The sequence below is a fragment of the Takifugu flavidus genome, chromosome 3 (assembly GCF_003711565.1).
Source record: "Takifugu flavidus isolate HTHZ2018 chromosome 3, ASM371156v2, whole genome shotgun sequence".
Lineage (NCBI taxonomy): Eukaryota > Metazoa > Chordata > Actinopteri > Tetraodontiformes > Tetraodontidae > Takifugu > Takifugu flavidus.
The window spans coordinates 1224174-1240537 of record NC_079522.1 but is presented as its reverse complement, the minus strand read 5'-3'; the positions used below and the strand labels follow the sequence as shown (position 1 = coordinate 1240537).

Below are 16364 nucleotides of genomic sequence, written 5' to 3'. Positions count from 1 at the left end.
ACAGGCCTCAACCGTCTCGATCAGGGAGAGACAATTGGTTTATGTTTTAACGTCGGTTAATTATTCATCCCACCGCGAGGCGTGTGGCGAACATATAACTATTAAACGGCAGCAAACGGGAGGATGAATATTTCCTGCACCAGCCAGTTATTGCTGCGAGATTGCCGAGCATTTAGCCGCGGTGCAGTACAGCTCTGCGTCTGAAGCTGGATTCCTTGGCTGAGTCAGCTGTGGGTGCAGCCAGTCTCACTTTCACCAACCTCATGCATGCGGGGCAAAGTTCAGACTCTCTCCCCGGAGACCGGGCCGCCGCTTCGGGAGCGCAGAGCTCAAAGTCTGGAGGTTTGGTAGCCCTGTGTTGGAGGCGTGCCATGGCGGTTCATTTCAGCTGTGCAACGTGCCTGTAATTACTTCTAATCATACGTTAGGGCTGAAAATAAAGTAGTGCTGGCTTGTTGTGGGATTGTGGGTGATCCGAGGTTCTTCACGGGTCGGTGGCGCGCACGCCTCTAGAATGATGTCATCGTTGCCACAAATCTGATTTATCTGTTGCTAATTGATGTTTTCTGACAGCGTGCGCCGAAAGGCATCAGTGTAACTTTTACTTTCCGTTTGCCCGTCAGGCGATGACCTCTTGCCCACTTTGACCTTTGCTCTCCGTAGCCTGACCCCTGGCTGGTCAGAGCTGGGAGTGGAACGCAGCGGGACTCCGTCAACCATGTCGGCCCAGGAAGAGCCTCTGAAGCCTCAGGCCAAACCCAGGCCGGAGATTCCTCCAAAACCGTCCCCGCAGCCCGGCCCGTCTCCTCCACGGGCGACGCGGTCACCGCTCAAAGCGTCTCCGGAGGAAAGGTCAAGAGCATCGTGAGCAAGTTCAGCAGACAGGACAGCGTGTCCAACGAGTCGGAGGATGGAGCCGTCAACGGTTCCCCGGAAGCCGCCAAAATTAAACGGCTCAGGAGGCCGCCGACGATAAAACCCAAACCGAAATCGGGCCGGGCCAGCCTGCCGATGCGGACGGGGGGAGAACATGCCCCTCCCCTGCCGATGAAGAGGAGCCAAAAGCCAAAGGTGGTTGTGCCAGCGGGCGGGGGCAACGACGCCGATGTGGAGGGAAGCCGATCAGGTAGAGTGATTATTGAGTGACCCTGAGCTGTTGCTAGCTACTAGCTACACACCCATTTGCCAAATATTGACATGCAGAAGCATCAGTACAATACCAGGTGACTAGATCAGTCAGCGTTCGTAATGCTGCACCCTCAGAGTCTTTTCATGGTTTATTCCCTGATTGTACCTGTGATAAACTTGTCTGCTGGCTTTGTTAGCGCGAGGCAGCCGGGTCGCGTGACCTTTGAACTTTTACCTCTGCTGTTCGGAGCTGGTGATACCCAGCAGCACAAAGATGTGATTGTGGTGTGAATTCCTCCGTGGCCTCCTTTTCAAACCTGTGGAGCGGCTGCAGCTCAAAGGGGTTCCACGGGGGGGGCGGGGCCTAATGTGACATTTGACCCGTTGATGCAAAATTTGCACGTAAACGCATGCAAAATAGTTTGGGGAACGCCCGACTGGCACTGCGCCACCAGGCTGCCAGCTCACAATCCAAATGTTCCGTTTTAGTTTTGCTTTGTCAACACGTGCAGCTCCATCCTGATGTGTCAGTACGTGCGCTGCTTCTAGTTGCACAATAACTTCCTTGTTTTGGTTCCCTTGCTGTGCAATGGCCGTTTTCCCTGAATGCAACTGCACTTGTGGATTCCCTGGTTTGTCATTGATGAGGAGTTATTCAAAAAGAGAGGTTGGAATTTCGAGAGCTTGTAGTTCCTTTCCTGTCCACTGGGAAATTCCAACATGTATTTGGATTCTTTTGTCACCATTCCACGATGGAAAATGCAGGAATGTACATTTTATATTGACCTATTTAACCTTTGTTCTGATGTCCGTGCCGCCCGTCCTCGCAGCGATCGACTGCTGAGTCGACGAGTCGAAGTGAAGCGGGCAAAAGAAAATGACAAACTCAGGAATCGGATGGCGTGCATGTGCAAGGTCATCGCACGGTAGCTTCCTCATTTAGCCTCACTGAGAGTGACCTTTCATGTCTAAACCCGAGTTTAATTTCCATTTCTTTTAGTGTCCAATTAAGAAATTCTTAAGTCAAAGTTCGAGGTCATCGACACTGTTTCCTTTTGCAGAGCCTGATGGAAAGGAGGTGGAGGTGGAAGTGGAGGTGGGGGGAGGAGGCGGGGCAGAGGCGGAGCACAATCCTGACACGCCTCTACCTTCCTCTTGTGAGCTGAACTGCAGCTGCTTGTGCCACCTCCAGTGGCCCGGCATGAAACTGATCTGGGTGCCCGTGGATGCAGACGGCCACGAGGAGGACGAGGAGGACGAGGAGAAGGGAGAGGCGGATGAGGCTGAGGAGCAGCTCAGCGGGGAGGATGGCGAGGAGTGGGAGGACTACGAGGAGGTGGAGGTCGGCGGGTGCGAGGCGGTGGACGGACAGACGCCGGTGGCCGGACAGACGGCGGGGGCCGATGACGGAGGAATGCTAAAGCAGAGCAAGGAAAAGTTCCAGCAGTCTTTGAACATTCTGATGGCTGAAGGTCAGAGGAGACGTTCAGATCCGGGCCCCCAATCCGCTCTCGCGCTCGCCGTCACCCGGTCAGAGTCTCCTCCAATCCCCCCCAAACAGTCCCAGTCGGTGCAGAGCCAAATCCATCCCGCCATGATCGAAGAAGAAAACATCTACGAGGCCACACTTCCTGTGGTGGAGTCCCTGCCCAGGAAGAACCCGACCTCTGTAAAGAACTCGATATCCCTCTAATCAAAGTCCGCAAACCAGCCCGGCGATCTAAACTGTCCACCAGTACTTCAGACCCCACATCGGAGTTTCAGACCCCCCCGAGTTCCAGCGCCACTGTGAACGACACGCCGCCAGCCGTCCCTCCGAGGATCCCTCTGACTCCGGTTCACAGGGCCGGCATTCCGCTCCCTCAGCCCACACTGGAGGAATGGCGAACTTTAAGACCCTCGTCCCCCGGCGGGCTCAGCCCCCAGAGGGCCATCACGCCACCTCTGAACAGCCCTCACAGGCCGCCGCCGCCTCCACCGCCGAATCCCAGGAGGCTCAGCTGCGCCTCGCTGCAGTCGCTCACGGAGAAAAAAGGTCAGTCTGGGAGAAACGCGACCGCGTGTTTGACGTGAGCCACCAATAAGTTAAAGTGACACGTTTTTTGTCCCCCGCAGAGGAAAACGGGGAGGTTGAAGGCAAGAAAGAGGAAGAACTGTGAGTTGGAAAAGTTTGAGCATTCATTTCAGCCCGTTGATATCAAACTCTCTCTTACATCAGCCCACCTTCCATTTTTGCTCCTCTCTACGTACCTTTTGCTTCAGGTTGGACAGACGAGGGTCCCTCCAGAGGCAGCTGTCCTTCACATGGGAGTCCCGGCTGCAGGATGGTAAAATCCACAAGCCGCAAATCTGTATCTAAGGAATAGGAGGAAGGTTTCATGGTTAATATTCAAAACGATACGACCTTTGCTCCTCAGAGCCGCTGTACCAGACGTACCGCGCCACCGTCATCACCAAGGAGATCCGACGCCAGACGGTCTGTCGCAACATCAGTAAGACAAGCTTGGACTTCTCTATGGACTGGGAGGCCCGTCAGGCTGGAATTGGGGCACCCAGGGGCAGCCCCGTGCCCACGCCCTGCCAGAGCACCCTGTGGCAAGAGCTCCCCAGCGTCCGGGAGAGCGGCGTCCTGGAGCGGCTCACCCCCGAGGAGTGCAAGTACCAGGAGGTGAGAGTGAGGGGGGTTGGTGGGAGAGTGTAATCGCATTTTAAAGTGATCGACTGACATTTATACCTGAATTAAAGTCCACTTTACTTTGGCGAAGCTCATATTATTGATTGATGAAAGCTGTTCCAGTTACACTTTCGGATTTTCCAGAACCAGTTAAAACATAGTATCCTCACAACATTAGCGTGGCATGCTCCAGATCCTTTTATTCAGTATCCAGGGATGGTTTGTTTCCCTCTCATTTTCTTGAACTTGTTTAATTTACATTGTTTTTAATTCCGATTTCTTCGTTCGCCTTCTGGCTTTACAGAGTATGTTTGAGGTTTTGACTTCAGAGACGTCGTACCTTCGTTCCCTCCGAGTCCTGACCGAACACTTCCAGGACAGTCGCGATCTGGAGGAGACTATGATCATCAGAGACAAGAAAACTCTGTTCTCCAGCATCCTGCGGGTCCGGGAGGTCAGCGAGAGGTGAGCGGGGGCTCACAGGACGGAAGGATGCAGACGGATAAAGGAAAAGGGGGAACTTGAGTTATGAGCTGAAGCACTGAGAAGTCAGAAATAGGAAGGAAGCGGGAAATGTAATGTGTTATTTCCTGAGCCGAGCTCAGACGAGGGTCAAAGCATGCAAGTCTTTAGCAGGACCTTTCTGACACCACAGGTTCTTAAAAGACCTGGAAGATCGCATATTTGAGGATGTGGCCTTCCCTGATATCTGTGACATCATCCACTACCACGCCCAGCACAACTTCCCCGCGTACATCGACTACGTCCGAAACCAGATCTACCAGGAAAAGACCTACACCACGCTGATGTAAGGACAGTTTGATTGGGTTTTTTTTACATATGGATGATGTCTGTTCTCAGTTTACATCACTGAAATCCACAGGAAGAACAACGCCCAGTTCGCCGCTGTCATCGCCCGTCTCCAGGAGTCGCCGCAGTGCCATCGGCTGCCCTTCATGTCCTTCTTGCTGCTGCCCTTCCAGCGGATAACGCGCATAAAAATGCTGGTGGAGGTGAGCAGTGGAGAGGCTCCTGCTCTTAGCAAGGACCCCAGAAACAGCAGGAAATAGTAGCTTTACACATCTTTGAGATCTGCCTACACTGCCACCTATTGGCTTGGCATGTGTACTACATCTTCTAATTATCCACTTATCAATATATGATTCTGACTATAAATAAATCTCTTTAGTGAATGGATTAGTGTAAATGTGCATGTTGGCTTATTCCATTGAGGGAAAGTATCTCAGGGATTGGTGTCATTGGCGTGTTACCTGGGCGTGACCGCCATGGCGGTCGGATCTTCAGGCATTCTCGCAGACTGACACTTTTCCAAGAATTGAAAGTCGGCAGTCTCGAGGTTGCCACGGTGCGTTGCCTTGATGAATGTCCCCCAAGCCATCGTTACAGCCCGTCACTCACAACAGTCACCACGCTGGGACGCCCGCCCCGCGCTCACGGCTCTATTTGCACGCACCTGGAAAATACTTATCCTGCTGATGAACGTTGTTGTTTGCCTTCTCAGAACATCCTGAAGAGAACAAAAGAGGGGACAAAAGAGGAGCAGACGGCCTCCAAGGCTTTGGCTTCGGTGTCAAAGGTAAAGGCCGCTCACTCTTCACCCTCCCTTGTCTTGTCTGATGGATTTTCCTACCGACTGAGTGCCTGACAAACTGAAACAGGGCAGTTTTTCCTCCGTTTTAACAATCTTTTGTTTTTCCCCAGATCATTGACGAGTGCAACACGCAAGTGGGAAAGATGAGACAGATGGAGGAGTTGATCTACATCCATCAATCACTGGAATTTGATAAACTCAGGGTATAACCTGGATGTGCCAAAATGTTTTTTTGGGAGCATTTAATCGACTGTCGGTTTTCTCCAGGCCATCCCCATCATCTCCCAGACCCGATATTTGGAGAAGAAGGGGGAGCTGCAGGAAATGGCCAAAGGGGCAACGATTTTCAACATGAGGATGAAGTTCAACCCGGTCTACCTCTTCCTCTTCAACGATCTGCTCATCATCACTGCTAAGAAAGGGTGAGTTGTTGACACGTCATGAGTCATCGTCATGACAAAGGAATGTCTGTTAGTCAGCAGCTTCAGCGATCAGATGGCCCGCTGCCTTAGTTTCTTCCTCTTAGTGACACCCGCAGGCTGACATCTGCAACATGGGGAGTGCAAATAAGCATTTTGTTGCTCAGACATAGCTGTGAGTTAGCATTTGCACAGCTAGTGTTTAAATCTGTGTAATAAAATGGCATATCTCTAAAGAAATTATCTGAAACTGAATATCTTATTGGTTATATACAGTGGGACCTCTACTTATAAAATTAATTGGTTCCGGAAGTTGTTTCGTAACCTGAAAATGACGCAAGTAGAGACCTGTTTTCCATGTAAATGCCCTAATCCATTCCAAGCCCCCAAAAATTCAGACAATTTTTTTATATATCATAAAAATGCATCACAACATGTAACAAATACATGTTACAATTACATAACGCACAATAAATGTAGGAATTCAGTGCAAGGCTTCTCCAGGAACAAAATGAACTTTATTACAGGCTAATCTTACATTAGCCCTCATTAACAACGAACGTTAACACCGCCATCTAATGGACAAACATACGAACACCCACAATAAATCCCGAAGACGACGAAGAAGACGCTGGGATACACACAAACTTGTACATATTGACGTCCCTCCTAGCCAATGGGATTACAGGAAGATGCTAGGATGCTTAGGATAGCCAATGGCAGAGCAGCTACAAGCAAGTTTGCGTTCGCTAAATTCCGCAAGCTGTGAGTAGCAGCGGTAGCGTATTTTTGTCTTTCCTATCCTGACATTTCTTTTGTAACGAGGAAATATTTTCCCGTTGAGACGTTTCGTAACCTGAAAATTTCGCATGTAGAGACGGTCCCACTGTACACAACTGTACTTTAAAAGTGAGCAGAAGCTTGTTACTCTTAAATGTCACACTTCCTCAAATCTAGCAGGAAGTTTTGATAAAAAGGAATTGAAAATGTCTTTCGATGTGCCGCTTTGGTAGCAATTGAGAGCTGTATATTACCTGTGCTTACCCGTCTCACCACCAGCGCCGATCGCTTTGTGGTCCTCGACCACGCCCACCGCTCTCTGGTGCAGGTCCAGCCCTTGGATGAGGGCGCAGGCAGTAGCGGACCTTATGAGCACTGCTTCAACCTCACGCTGCTGGAAAACCACCAGGGACGCACGGTGGAGAAGCTGCTCAAATCGCCATCGCAGTGAGTAGCATGCTTTGACTTGCAGCTTGCTCTCAGACTAGACTTCCCCTTTTCAAGCCTTCTCACCCCTCAGGTCGGACATGCACAGGTGGGTGGCGGCTTTTCCAAACCCCACACACCCAGACGGGGAGGATAATGAAGTAATTTATGAGGACTGGGGTGAGAACTGAAGAGATGCTACAACACTGCATCCTTCTCATAGATTCTAATGCTTTTTTTTTTTTGCTTCAGACTGTCCTCAAGTCCAGTGTGTGGAACAGTACGTGGCCCAGCAGACTGACGAGCTCACCCTGGAGCCCACTGAGATCGTCAACGTGATTCGTAAGACCAATGAGGGTAAGAATGTAGGAGAAGAGACGCGTTTAAATTTGGGATTTTGCATATTATCCATCTTGGTAATGGAATAAACAGGACTCATTCACACCCTTCCTCCTTTGACTTGTCCCTGACCCTCAAAACTGCCTTGACCCCAAACCCTGCAGCCTCCCATTTTGACATTACCACAAATCTTGCATGACCGATAAGACCTCAGATCTTCCCTTTGTCCCCCCCCCACCCCCTCCCCAAGGTATGTACCAAGGCATCCGCCTGTCGGATGGACAGAAGGGCTGGTTCCCCGTGGGAAACGTCATCGAGATCACCAATGAGCACGTGAGGCGGCGGAACCTCCGGGAGCGCTACAGGGTGCTGCAGGCTGCGAGCAGGGTCACCAAGACGAACACCATTAATTAGGAGGGCGCCTTCAGACACTTGTAATCCATTCCATGATTACAGGTTTTAAAACAGGTCATAACTTTGGTGCCAGGCAGGAGGAAATGGCCATCACACTGACTGAAGAGGACAGAGTCCAAGGTTCCAGTGAGCTTGTGCATGGCCATTTATCCTCAGCAAAAAGCCCATCAAGACAAGTGCCTTTGAACGCAGGACATTCATCAGCGCCAGAGCGTTTGGAGTACATTTATGGACTGAAGCTGAACCCTCATTGTGGCATCTGCTCAGGGTTGTTGTGCAGCGCCCCCTACAGTTTCTCACACACAAGTACAGCTTGTAGACAAATGTACATAATGTAAACAGACCCTCAACTATTGTGCTTTTAATAAAAATCTTTATACATGTGGAGGCTCTTTTATCCAGTGACAGCTTAATCAAGCCATTCAGCTTGGATTTTACATTTTGAGACAGACAAGTAGTGAAGATGCCACCAGAACATAAGTCAAAAACCTTTTACTTTATGCAGATTATGGTGAATTTAAACAGTTCTCAGATATCCAGGTTCCAATCTTGGAATAAAGTGCATCAAATTCTCCTGTGAAGAGAAGAAACATTTAGGGAGAAGACGTCACACGCAACTGGAACCCTGTAAATACTGACCTCTAATGTGGTTCAGGAACTGTTGGATAGGATTAAGGTTGATATGAAGAGGTCTCTGACCCTCATGTGCAGCTGAAGGACCCGTCGGGTGATCTAATACACAAGAATGTGGTGAGGGGGAAGGGGGATGAAGTTAACTTTGAACTGCAGTTGTTACCTTCTCGGTCTTTGCGCACGATGGTGCCGATGCCAGTGGTGTCAGCCTGAAATGTCATGGAAGAGGAGGGGTCCGGATGACGCTCCACTGGATAGCTGCACCGCACCATCAACCTGAAAGAAAAAGCAACTCGCTGAGATGCTGCTGTGGGGTAGTTAAAGCCACAGACGGGTAGTTTCACGTACCTCTTGCTGACGCTTGTACTGACAAGCTCGGTGAAGAAAATCTCGTTTTCGTAGGTCATGGTGTCACCGTCCACCTGAAAACCACCTGGTTAAGTCAACAAGTGGAACCAGTCAAGGGCATCAAGGACCAACCTTGACTGTGGTTCCACATCTGTTGAGGGAAAATGAGAATTGAACTCTGGTTCCCTCCGTCTCTTTGGGTCTGCAATTTTTGTCCAACAGATGGGTTCCGGCAGGATCGACTCCAGTATTGATGACTGTCAACAGGTCGATTGTCACGGTCACCCAACTGTTAGTTGAGCAAACTACAAAAATAGAAGCCATATCAGTCACACGTCACTGAACACCTGCCCTGCTTCTGCGGAGACGTTCTTACGGATGTATTCAGAACGGCTGAATTGACACGTCTTGGTAAAGCAGCTGTGGACCTCCGAGGATTCAGGATGCTGCACAGAAATCGCAAACGTTCCAGAGAATCCCTTCAGCGTGGCGTTCTGGAACACACGACTCCTCGTCAGTGACCTTCGAGGTCTGGCTGAACATTTCAGCGATCACCTTCTCACATTGTACGTGTAGCCGGTCGTGAAGAGCGGCACATCCAGCTGCAGCCGCTGGCCGTTGTTGCTCATGATGTAACCGTGCTGGGCTGCCAGTTCCGTTGTCAGGACGGTAGAGCAAACAGCAAGCTGCCACGGATGATTGGAAGGATGGAGCGCCAACGTGAAGCTGATCCCAGAGTCCAAACAGGAAGCATCAATGTCTAGAGAAGCTGAGAGACAGACCATAAGACCTGCTCACTGTTGCTTGAGTAAAGGAAAACACAAAGCCCTTACAGAGGTGTGGGGCAAGTGCTGTAAAGGCTGCTTGGTGGAAATAAGTCGTGTTTTCTGGTAATATGATCAGGGTGAATTTGATGTGCAGAAGCAGCTGGAGAACCGCTTCCTCTTTAATCATCTATAAAGTAGAAGAGGCAGATGAGACACTGATGGGCTCTAGAGGAGCAAGATGGTGCTTTACCTTCTCCTCAACCATTGGGTGAGCAAAAGGCACTTTTAGAGTGTAGCCTTGAGTGTTGTTGGCATAGGTGACTTTTGTGATGGAGTGGCTGCTTTGAGTTGCAAACGGGAGCCCATAGCTTTCTCCATTCAAATGAACAGCGACCAAGACAACGTCTTCTGGGACCTCGCCGAGGTAGATCGTGAATGCCATCTCTGCCAGAACGGTGCCTGAAACCACGACAACGTTTAAACTCTGCTTGCAAAAACCGGACAATGTCGGACTTACGGTTTTCCGTAAAGATGGGACACTGAACCACAGTGGCCATCGTTCTGTGAAGTCTGAACCGGGTTTCCACTTGGTCCTCGTCGAGGAGGATTTGTTCGAAGTAGAGGTGGAAAATGTAAAATTCGAAGAGGGAGTCATTCACAAAGCTCTGAAACAGATGGAGCTTATCGTTTGTCGCTTGTCTGGAGTGCATCTAGGCCGACAAACTTAAGGTAACATGACCTGACCTTCCTGTGTCTCCCATCAGCGTCAAACGGAACGCCGATTTGAAATACAGAGTCGCGTTTCAGCACCATGTAGCCGTGCTCTTCCGCAGTTAGCTGGTCCAGAAGATCACCATCGAGTCCAACGGCCACTTTGACAATACTGAAGGTTGGGTACAGCATATCTGGAGTCTCCCACACCATGTGGATGCCATCAGACAGCCCTACATCTTTCAAGAGATGCCGGGATTGGAAGTTTGACTGATTTTTGGACCTTTACTTGATTACAATACCGACCCATGGAGCATGCTGCCACCAAGTCAACCATAAGGACGACCCAGCTTTGCCTGGAATATATGGTGACTTGGACCACTTCCACTGGAACGCCATTCACCTGTGGAGAAATTCATTTGAACGCACCATGTCGCCGAGTCATTTTAAGTTGCCACATTTACCTCACTGTAAAGCGAGTGAGGTTGACCATACGGGGTACGGAACACCAGCCGCCCGTCCGTCAAGTAGAAGGTGTAACCCTGCATCGAAGCCTCAGAAAGGGTCATAGGCAAGTGTTTTGTCTCACCCTGCTGGAACATCACCTGCCAGTCTGAGGTGGTGGAGCTGTGTGCCTTAAGAACAGGTTTTAGCAGAACAGGTATTGCACAGATGGCCAAGGTGCAGTCTTAGCACAAAGTACCGTTTTGAGGGCATTCCAGTCATCTTTACTTGTTCCAGATGAACAGGTTGCGTCACTCCTGATATTCACCTGGGAACAAAACACACCAACCAGTGCTTAAAAACAAACAAGTGACTGGGGCGGTCAGGTACCCTTACCTCCATGTAGTTGGCCTCACAAGTCACCTCTCTGGGGGACCAGGGGAGAGAGGGAAAGCAGGTCTCATTCATGGCGTAAGTCACGGCCTCATCGTCTCGCACCACAAACAGGTTGAATCTGAACATGAACATCTTGTCATCCTGATAAAACCCATTTAAACGTCAGCATAAATTTACAAGGGATGGATTCAGTGCATCCATCACTGAAATCAAGTTTTATACACACTTTGTTTTCAGTGTGAAGGCTGACGTAAGATGCCCGAAGCTCCACCAGGCCTTTGAGGGGGAGGACTTGGACTGTGTAGCCATGCTGGGCACCATATTGCTCAGTGATAGGATACACATTATTCTCACCTGGAAGGAAGTTAAAAGCAAGACATTTTGTCCTGTAAAGTTCATCTGTGCTTTAAAATTATATTGATGCATGAAAAAAAGCCACCCTGTCTGGCAGGAAACACTTGTTTGTCCATTATTTTCACTCACCGACAGCTTCAAAGCGAAGTTCTTCACCAGTAAAAGACAGATCAACAGTTACCATGAAATAACGTTCACGACATTCCATATGAAGGACACCTGTTGGATTAGATTTTAAAATAAATACAGATAAAGCATTATTTTTGGGAATCAAACCTTTAACTCACCATCAGGAATAACTGCACTTTGTACCACCGAGCATGCAGACACCAATATAGTCACACTGTAAAGTAAAGCAACACCTGTAATTGAGTCAAGCTCCACAGAGATGATAGAACAACCCAAAAGAAGCAGACGCATTCACTCACCAAAGACAAAAATTCGACATGATGCTATAGCAGTGTCTTTAGCTAGTACAGATGCCAGCAAACTACAACTGCTAATCAACAACGTAACCAAATTTCTGATTAAACTCCACCTTAATCAAGTGAGATGTGGTGTGTTCTGCAGCTGAAGCTTTTATAAGGCTGTTTTAGGCCAAAAAGCATCACTCTGAGCTCACCAGTTGCAAATGAGTCCATGATGACTCTGATTGGCCAATGAGCGGCACATGTGAACGTGTCCGGGGACGAAGAGCAAGTTTATAAGACCTGGCTTCAGCTGCACCTCAGGGAAGCCAGTGCTCAGGAACCACAAGAACAGTGTTTGTCCTCAGATTGTGTTGTAGCAGGTGTAGTTTGCTAGCAGTTAAGCTAGCTTTAGACACTACCAGCACACTATGGTTGTTGTGTTTTCTATTGGGTATGATTAGTGAATTCACATTTATTTGTTGAAATCTGAAGGCATTCTAACTGTATTGTTGTTTCAGTCTAACATTGCTGCTGTCTCTATGGACAAGCACAACATCTCATCAGATTCCTGAAGGTATGAGTTCACTAGACATTTGTGGCTTCCAGTTATCAGTACTACAATGGCTCTGTTCATACAGGAGTTCTTCAAATGGAATGTCGTGATCGTTACTTCATGATAGCTGTTAATTTGTCCTTTACTGGAGAAGATCCTCAGTTTGAGGTTGTCGGTAAGTGACTTCCTGCACCACCAAAAAAAAAAAACAAAATAAAAAAAAGATTTTAATGAGTGTAGAACTGTAAGCTGAATTTTACTTCAGATGAGATGGGAGCATATCCCATCACTGAATCTTATGGGGCCCAGCATGGCTACACTGTCCGCATCCTCCTATCGCAGGGCCTGGTGGAGCTTCGAGCCTCCTTCTTTAGCCACCACACCTCCAGCCAAGTATGCCGTTGTTTATGATGGCAGATGCCCAAATTCCTATCATTCTGATACTTCTGGTATACAATTATTTCAGGACGACCTGCTTTTCACATTCAGCTTTAATCTGATTGTGTCGCGTGATGGAGAAAATGTAAAATTTCCATTATATAAGACCTGTTCTCCGACTCTTACTTGGGCTCCTCGAGAGGTCACATGTGAAGCAAACTACATGGAGGTAAGAGAGTTGCATCATGGATCAGAGCAGTAGTTAGATTTGTCATTTGTTGAAGAGATAATACCAGTTTCTTTTAAAGGTGTCTGTGAAGAGCGACGAGGCCTGTCCAACTAAGACTAAAGAAGATGACTGGAATGCTTCGACTCAAATGGTGACATGTTACTGTTTGGGAGAATGTCTCTGCTTTTTAACCGACTTTTTTTCTTTCATAGGTTTATACATATGCAACCTCAGAATGGCAGGTGGCGCTGAAGAGGCCTGGCCAGCTGATGATACCCATAAACATCTCAGAGGCTTCAAGGCGTGGTTACGAGTTCCACTTGACTGAAGGAAGACTTGCATTTCGTACACCGTATGGACAACCTGATTCCTTTGTTGCTCCGGTAAACACTCGGGTAAATCGATACGTCTACTTTGAACAAAGTTGCTTGCTGATTTCAAATGCCAACAGGTGAATGGTGTTCCAGTAGAGGTGGTCCATGCAATATTGTTCTCCAGACAAGGCTGGATCATTATCAAAGTGGACCTGTTGGCAGCCTGCTCCATGCGCAAGTATCAAAATGGCAGATTTAATGGGCAGTTATTTCAGTAATTGAATCCCTTAATGCCAACAGATGAAGGATCACATGAAAATGGTTACTTGCAGTGGAAGATGCCCGAGTTCCTGGACTCAACAAATAAAGTTGATAAAACACAAGTTGCTGTTGGCATCAATGGAAAACTGCAGCAGACTCATTTCAGTGGTTTGGGCGACACATCTAACTCTTCTACAGAGCAGAGCGGTTATGTGGTGCAGCTGCAAAACTCCATATTCCAAATCAGAATTCCATATAATGCTGAGGGAAGACAGAGGAAGGTTGAAATTTATTTAAGCTTGGCATATGAAAATTGTGTATTGGAGTCGTCCAAAAGTGTCCATATCTTCACAGAGCTTGGTGTCAGACGGCCTCAAAGAATTCTACATCTTCAATCTCTATTTGGAGCAAATCTTGCTCGATGAGGATCAGGTCAGTGTCAGAGTGCGCATCTTTAGGACACTGGTCACTCCTCTGCTGCCACGGCCGTTGCTCTGTGTAAACGGTGAGTCCACTGGTGACGTGCTTGGAGGATCGTGCAGCATTGAGCTAAAACTGGTTGGTTTTTCAGAGACCTTGTTTGAGGAGCGCACGTTCTTGGTCTACCTCGGAGATATCCCCGAGGACGTTGCTTTGGTGGCCGTTTCTCTCAATGGACGAGAATTCTCACTTCAAGAAATTATGATCGACTTCACCGTCACAGCAGTTGCGCACACCAACAACACTCACGGTTACACTCTGAAGGTGCCTTTTGATCATCCGGTGGTCATACAACAGGTAAAATATTAAAGAATCCGTGTTCCACGTGGAAGCTTCAGAGAGCTCGCTTCTGATAACCGTGTTGTAGTTCTCCAAGCATGACAACGCCATGAAGTACACGGTGACGATCCAGTTTACGCTGCACGTTCTCCCCGAAAAGGAGCCGATTTACCACCAGACTGCAATCGTGGCATTAATGGATGCCTGTAAGTCTCCAGCCTTTGTAGGCTTGAGTCCCTCTTCTGGGTGAAGCAAATCTTCTGGTCTGTTTCAGCTCCTCCAGAAGTCGACGCTTTCTGTTCCGATTCTGGGATCCGCTTCACGCTGGAGCACCGGCCCTTCGACCACCTTTGGCAGATCACCATCGGCTCTGACCTGCTGTCGTCAGAACTGGCCACCCGGCACGGCTACATCGTGACCAACGACAGCCAGAGGCTGCAGCTAGACGTGCCGCTCTTCACTACCGGCTACAAGTACAATGTGAGAAAGGGAGACCCTGCAAACATAATTCGGTTGAACAAGGATCACCGACGGAGAGTTGTTTTACAGAACGTCACTCTGAAGGGATTCTCTGGCACATTTGAGGTCCTTCTCCGAGATCCTGAAGCCTCAGAGGTCCACAGATCCATTACCAAGACGTGTCCCTTCAGTCTTTCTCAATATATCTGTAAGAACATGTCCGCTACAGGAGGGTTGGGCTGTTGTGACAGTGATTGAAATGACTTTTATTTTTTATTTTTTTTGGCAGCCTGCTCCACTAACGGAACCATGACTGTAATGGTTGACTTGTCTCCGAATATCCAGAATGGAGTCATTCCCGCAAGAACCCATCTGTTGGACAGAAACTGCCGACCAAAAGACTCTGACCGAACCACAGTTCTGTTTTCATTTCCCCTCAACAGCTGTGGAACAACCGTCAAGGTGGCCATGTCAACTGGTGGCAAATGACTTCAAGTTCTGCACCTTGATCTCCACGTGTTCTGTCTCCTGCAGGTCGGCAAAGAAGCCGTGACCTATCAAAATGAGATTTTCCTCCCGTCAGAATCCCACAAAGGGGGAAATTCACTGGAGGGGAGTCATGATTTGCAAAGGTATCTTCCTGTCCGAGTTGTCCTGCCGACTGCCTCTCACTGAAGGAGTCTTGATGAACCCCTCTCCTATTGCAGTGTGACGATACAGTGCACTTATCCTCTGGATGGTCTACATCGCTTCTTCTGGACCTACATGTTTGACTCCGACACAACCGGTGTCGGTCGCATCGTGTATGCAAAGCAGCCCAGTCATGGTATGCAGTCTCCCAACGTCAGGCTGAGGTTAAAGGTTGTGTGACAAACTTTCTGTCTCCGACCGATTCCAGAATTGCAGACTTCAACCACGCAGCCCACAACTGCCAAGAGAAAATGGTCCATCTTTCTTCAACCCAGTTACCGGTTTCCCAGTGGTTACGTTAAAATGCCAAACTTCCCAACTGTTTCTCAAAGGAGAGGTCAGTACTCGTTTAAGTGATCAAAAAATGTGAGTCCTGGTTACTAAACTTGTCTCTTTGCAGGTTTGTAAGGAGCTTCCAAAGGGCAGCCTCGGGGTGGTGCCTGTTATTGAAATATTGGTGTTTATGTAATGAATAAAAATCCATAACTGAGTTGGCTTGAGAATCTGGACATGTTATAAGATGCATTTTAGAAATGGCAGTCATCTAGTGATGGCTAAACAGTAAACATAAAAATTGACTCATTACTTGAAGCTTCATTTAGCATTCTTGAGTGGCTTCAACTGGCACTGTTTGTATGGCCAAATGGGCTCAATGGAATATGCCTTTAGATATAAAACAGTGAATTTTAATTCTTACAGTTGCATCATCACCATGTCCCCACCTGGGAATGCTTCCTCAGCTGTCAGTAAAGCAGCATGTGGCTCAAGATCTGAAACTTTCACTCCCTGAAATGAAGTCCTGGGCTAATTTTCCTTTCAGATCAAACTCAGTTGGCTGAAGCAGTGAAGTTTGGAAGTTGGTGACA

General features: G+C 48.4%; 3 protein-coding genes across 6 annotated transcripts; 2 read left to right on the top strand and 1 right to left on the bottom strand.

Annotated features, from left to right (window-relative positions):
• The first annotated feature begins 624 nt into the window (after nt 1–624).
• On the top strand, nt 625–8173 carry arhgef15b (Rho guanine nucleotide exchange factor 15b). The gene is given in 16 exon segments (XM_057026157.1): nt 625–1126; nt 2190–2791; nt 2794–3163; nt 3244–3283; nt 3391–3455; nt 3546–3796; nt 4107–4267; nt 4458–4610; nt 4686–4815; nt 5325–5399; nt 5525–5617; nt 5682–5836; nt 6893–7060; nt 7134–7219; nt 7292–7396; nt 7629–8173. Coding segments are annotated over 16 exon segments (2733 nt in total). The 5' UTR covers nt 625–1011; the 3' UTR covers nt 7793–8173.
• A 96-nt stretch (nt 8174–8269) lies between these two features.
• On the bottom strand, nt 8270–12033 carry LOC130522123 (uncharacterized). Of its 4 annotated transcripts, XM_057026162.1 has the most exons (19): nt 11874–12033; nt 11733–11788; nt 11575–11664; nt 11318–11445; nt 11092–11232; nt 10955–11023; nt 10716–10886; nt 10558–10654; nt 10285–10490; nt 10058–10205; nt 9791–9999; nt 9607–9727; nt 9337–9542; nt 9150–9267; nt 8906–9078; nt 8774–8847; nt 8589–8701; nt 8432–8524; nt 8270–8366 (listed from the first exon to the last, which is right to left on the bottom strand). In XM_057026162.1, the coding sequence occupies exons 1-19, from the start codon at nt 11891–11893 to the stop codon at nt 8299–8301; spliced, it is 2301 nt and encodes a 766-aa protein (XP_056882142.1). In that variant the 5' UTR covers nt 11894–12033; the 3' UTR covers nt 8270–8298. The 4 variants fall into 4 exon arrangements, with proteins under 4 accessions (XP_056882142.1, XP_056882144.1, XP_056882143.1 ...); XM_057026164.1 differs by lacking the exon at nt 10716–10886; XM_057026163.1 differs by lacking the exon at nt 11733–11788 and having other exon boundaries at nt 11874–11982.
• Nucleotides 12034–12149: 116 nt separating this feature from the next.
• LOC130522121 (uncharacterized) lies at nt 12150–15988 on the top strand. Its single transcript, XM_057026160.1, has 19 exons — nt 12150–12306; nt 12374–12429; nt 12494–12583; nt 12674–12801; nt 12875–13015; nt 13095–13166; nt 13228–13398; nt 13467–13563; nt 13630–13871; nt 13945–14095; nt 14162–14367; nt 14438–14555; nt 14624–14829; nt 14899–15016; nt 15098–15270; nt 15343–15440; nt 15516–15634; nt 15707–15835; nt 15899–15988. The coding sequence occupies exons 1-19, from the start codon at nt 12284–12286 to the stop codon at nt 15904–15906; spliced, it is 2346 nt and encodes a 781-aa protein (XP_056882140.1). The 5' UTR covers nt 12150–12283; the 3' UTR covers nt 15907–15988.
• Nucleotides 15989–16364: the final 376 nt, after the last annotated feature.

Coding starts and splice junctions, on each gene's coding strand:
- LOC130522123 (XM_057026162.1), bottom strand. CDS start 11,893: ATGTCGAATTTTTGTCTTTG. Junction 11,233..11,317: donor GCCTTCACACTGAAAACAAA/GTGTGTATAAAA, acceptor GGGTTTTATCAG/GATGACAAGATGTTCATGTT. Junction 11,024..11,091: donor GTGAGGCCAACTACATGGAG/GTAAGGGTACCT, acceptor TTTTGTTCCCAG/GTGAATATCAGGAGTGACGC.
- LOC130522121 (XM_057026160.1), top strand. CDS start 12,284: ATGGTTGTTGTGTTTTCTATTGG. Junction 12,802..12,874: donor GCCACCACACCTCCAGCCAA/GTATGCCGTTGT, acceptor CAATTATTTCAG/GACGACCTGCTTTTCACATT. Junction 13,399..13,466: donor CTGATTCCTTTGTTGCTCCG/GTAAACACTCGG, acceptor AAATGCCAACAG/GTGAATGGTGTTCCAGTAGA.